At 38.3% G+C, this 4,106-nt stretch overlaps 2 protein-coding genes across 4 annotated transcripts in view; both read right to left on the bottom strand.

The window, feature by feature from the left end:
* LOC122073725 overlaps window positions 1–1,195 on the bottom strand; it is a 3,396-nt gene extending 2,201 nt beyond the window's left edge. Inside the window, exons 1-2 of the mRNA XM_042638350.1 lie at window positions 669–1,195; window positions 7–104 (exon numbers count right to left, since the gene is read on the bottom strand). Coding sequence (XP_042494284.1) covers window positions 7–104; window positions 669–762 — 192 coding nt within the window. The 5' untranslated portion in view covers window positions 763–1,195. The remainder of the gene's footprint in view (window positions 1–6; window positions 105–668) is intronic.
* Window positions 1,196–2,839: 1,644 nt separating this feature from the next.
* Window positions 2,840–4,106, bottom strand: part of LOC122074855 (monosaccharide-sensing protein 2-like) — an 8,687-nt gene continuing 7,420 nt past the window's right edge. For all 3 annotated transcript variants that reach the window (XM_042639829.1, XM_042639830.1, XM_042639828.1), the window contains exon 6: window positions 2,840–3,738. In XM_042639829.1, coding sequence (XP_042495763.1) covers window positions 3,297–3,738 — 442 coding nt within the window. In that variant the 3' untranslated portion in view covers window positions 2,840–3,296. The remainder of the gene's footprint in view (window positions 3,739–4,106) is intronic.

Raw genomic sequence — 4,106 nt, 5'->3', positions numbered from 1 at the left:
TGGTTTGGGGGCGGGTTCTACAGTAGAGTTAGTCCTAACATACCCATAGCTAAGTACTTCGGAGGATGAATCAGACGCATCATCAAAATCCAAAGCAAGCAACCCTACAATCAACATGCAAAATCTTAAGATAAGGCTTCTTAATTTCACTAAGCAATCGAAAACGAAAATCTACAAAATAAGGCACATGAGAGGATGTCTTTAATCCTGTTGATATGCAATTTCAAAAATGTTCTGTGCCAGTGTGAAACCAATCTATGGTTCCACCAAGATCTTACAGAAAACGTAACAATTAGATGATGCCAACAAACTGAAACTTTGTAATCTTTAGACATTTGTAAAATCCGGCAGGCTGGGCAGAAGAACATACAGAGTAGTACCTCACTAGGATCTGGTAAGTGCGAAATCAATCCAAACATATTCAGGTAAAGAAACCTCCCAAATCTTTTAATCATTACAAAATTCTCCTCAATTGTTGACCAGAATTGGATTTCACCAAAAATCATTATCGATATAGTCCTTCCAACTATTTGACGTTGGCTATGTGAATCTTATTCAGCTCTTCTACGTTACCCATATAACTATAAACAAACTAGAACAGGATTCATGATTCAAGTAAAGGATAAAACAATCCAACAAGAGAAATAAGAGGGTGAGTAAGTATTAACTGGAAAGAAGTGTTCGCTTGCCGACGTTGGGGGATCCAACAATGAGGATCCCAGGTCTCTTCTCCAGAGGAATCTTGTCGAGTTGCGAAGACATATTTCTCTTCCCACGATCACGAGAGATCGAGAAACCCTAGAAGAACTCAAAACTGCAGATCCAAGCAGAGGAATTTCAATCGTCAAACTTCCCTTTCCCCTCCACGGTTGACCCAGACAGACTCGGAGTTCTGGAGTCGGGGGAGATTTACCAGTTACCAGAGAGAGAGAGAGAGAGAGAGAGAGAGAAGTGAGGAACATTGGGCCCTCCGCCCACGTTATTGAGGCACTGATTCAACGCAACTGATGTGTCACTGAACCAGTAGAGTTTAGGTCTTGGACCGCTCTCTGACGTCTGATGGAAATAAGCTGATACGTATTGGGTCCATTTACACACTCATCCATCTGCAAAGCATATCAGATAGAAAAAAATGATTTTTTTTTATAGGAAATACATGCATCTCCTTGGATCCTTTCTTCTTCTTCTTCTTTCTTATCATCTCTGTGATGAGTTTAATGTTTTTCTTTTTCCTTTAAATTGGTAGTGATAGAGATTATTAGGGTTAAAGGGGAATTCTTCGTAAACAGAGAGGCGAATAGAACAAAGTTTGTAATTCTATTCTCCATTAATAATGAAGACACTCTCATCATGCTAGACTTTAAAACCTAATATTGGTGCAATCCCTTATACCGTTTGCGTGTATGGTTTTTTACATTTATTGTGCACCCATTTGGTGAACCATACACCTTCTTAGTAGTATTCAATTTCTCAAAGTATCATTTTTTGGGTCAATTTTACTTGATCTCACACTCAACATATGAGCAAGGGACTTAAGGGGCTCCCTATCTTCAAAATTTGGAAACCATCCAACTTGCCATGTGAACAATATTTGTACCAAATGAAAAGGCTTTCTCAATGAACAATGCAAGCAGAAACTGCTAAATATGGGGGAACTTGGTTTTACCTCATGCAATATGAACTAAGACCACTGAGGTGGCCCCAAAATTTTTGCTAGCATGAACAATGGGAGTATAAAAGTTACGTCATTTCCTTTTCAGGAAGAAGAAAAGAAAAAGTTTCTTTAAGCAAGCAGCACAAGGCATGCTAGCACTTTCTTTCACTCTTTACTCTCTACTCTCTACTTTCCTATTTACGAAATCATTATCACATCCCTAATTGGTGCACTCTCCTATACCGCTTACATAGAAGAGCCCTTCCTCATTGGTGCACTCACCTATATGGAATCATTGTTAAAACCCTAGAAAATAGAATTGGGAAGTAAAGTCTTGTATATCTCACTACAAGAGATACGTTTCATTTACCTTCAACATTTTTAATGACAGAAAGAAAGAGAAAATGGCCAAAAGGCAACATTTGTGTATGTTTATGATCGATCCAAAATAAGGTTTTGCGAATGAGCCATCAACAGAATCAGGTCAATTAATTCTAATTCAAACAGCTTAATCCATCAATCCAATTTTGTAAACCATGATCAGGTAGTAGTACTAGTAGTAGTAGGAGGACGAGGAGGAGGAGGAGGAGGAGGGAAGAGGGTGGGGGTAGATAATCAACACGACCTTAAATAGAATTTTAATGGTGGAACAAAGTTCTGTGTAACCTGCCCATTATTTGGATAAATGTTTAGCAGAGCTGAGTTGGGACAGAAAAAATGCCTAATGAAGGATGACAAATAGCCAAGAGTTTCTTCTCTTCCACACAATATCGGTCACTGATAGCCACGAAGAGATGGTTCTGATCAGCCAGCAATGGTTCTGAATTGTTCTATGTTGCAGTGTTGTATGGTTTAAAGGTAACAAGCACTATTGCTTATAACACACTACTCAGGTAGGGTTTTCAATGGAAAGGGCTGGGTTACATGCATTGTCAAAGACCACAGAGCAATGTCACTCTTGCTCTGTTGGTATACATGAACCTCAAGTACTGGTGAGAGGAATTAGGGAGAGATTAACAAAACAGCCAACTCAGACTTCTTGATAGTACTAGATCTTGATACTCCATAGCATTCTTTTGAAACAACCAAAAATTTCTTTGGAGGGAAGGCACCTGATGATTCAGATTATGTTCACTTCTGACCTAAGCAATCTATAAGCTTATTGGACTTTAAAAAAAAATATTCTTCCCTCAACCATTTGTGACATTTATTCCAAATGAAATATTCCTCGAGCGACCTGTCTTGAGACTACAAATGCCGCACTCTCATTTACATGCATATACACCAGAAAGTAATGAAACCAAATCAAATATAGCTTCAACACAAAAATAACAGATATAGCAAAAAGGGGGAAAATTTTTTGATGCCAGAGAAAGAAATCAAAGTCTCTTGCTCTCAAAACTTGTTGAAGAGAAGAGAAGAACACAACCAAACTTTCAAGACACTAATTACTTGATTTACCCAACTCCCATCCATTTGATGCTCACCTCTTCTTTTTAAATATAATCACCACCACAACCAATCATCTCATCATCTTTAGCTCCAAACAGCACAGGCAATGTGCAGCTGACAGCAGGAATAACAACTTTGGCAGCACAGAATGCCAAAAAAATGGCACCATTTAAAGTTCCTGACCATTAAACTACTCATTCTTGGCAGCAGCCTGTTTTGCACCAACAGCAAAGAATTCTTGGATAACCTCAAGGGGCATGCCCTTGGTTTCTGGAACTTTCAAGAAGACGAAAGCCCATGAGATACAACATACAAGAGCATATATACCAAAGACACCGGCAAGCCCAATGGAGGTGAGCATGACTGGGAGTGTGTAGGTAACAATGATGTCACAAATCCAAAATGTCAGTGCACATATTGCAATGCAGAGCCCACGGACTCGGGTGGGGAAGATCTCCGAGCAGAGGATGTTGGGAATCGGTCCAAATGCCATGACAAAGCAGCAGAAGTAGACAACAACACTAATAGTTGAAATTACAGCGTGGATGACGGTACCCATAGTCACAGTGTTGCCAATGACAAGAATGATGAGTGTCCCTATCAACACAGGAATCGTGGTGAGAAGAAGTGCCCTGCAATAAGGAGAAATTAGGATCAAGACAATACACTATATGCATCCTTTTAGCAGGATATGATATATTTTCAGGAAAAAAAATCCTTATTAAAAAATACTGTATGCGATGAAGAAATATTCTAAGCTATTCATGGTATAATCCATTGCCATATCTACCTTTGTAGTATAAATCACGTTTAAGATTTTTACTACATACTTTAGGATACCAAAATATGAAGTAATTTGTGAGACTACCAAAAAGAAACAAGTAACTTCTGAGAAACATAACTTTATTATCTTTATTATTCTATACTTCTGAAATAGTTCATATGGAAAAATGAAAGAAATATGTTACCAAAGTATAGATCAGACAGAACATTTAAAAAA

The sequence above is a fragment of the Macadamia integrifolia genome, chromosome 3 (genome assembly GCF_013358625.1).
Source record: "Macadamia integrifolia cultivar HAES 741 chromosome 3, SCU_Mint_v3, whole genome shotgun sequence".
In the NCBI taxonomy this organism is placed as follows: domain Eukaryota; kingdom Viridiplantae; phylum Streptophyta; class Magnoliopsida; order Proteales; family Proteaceae; genus Macadamia; species Macadamia integrifolia.
This window is presented reverse-complemented; position numbering and strand designations above follow the sequence as displayed.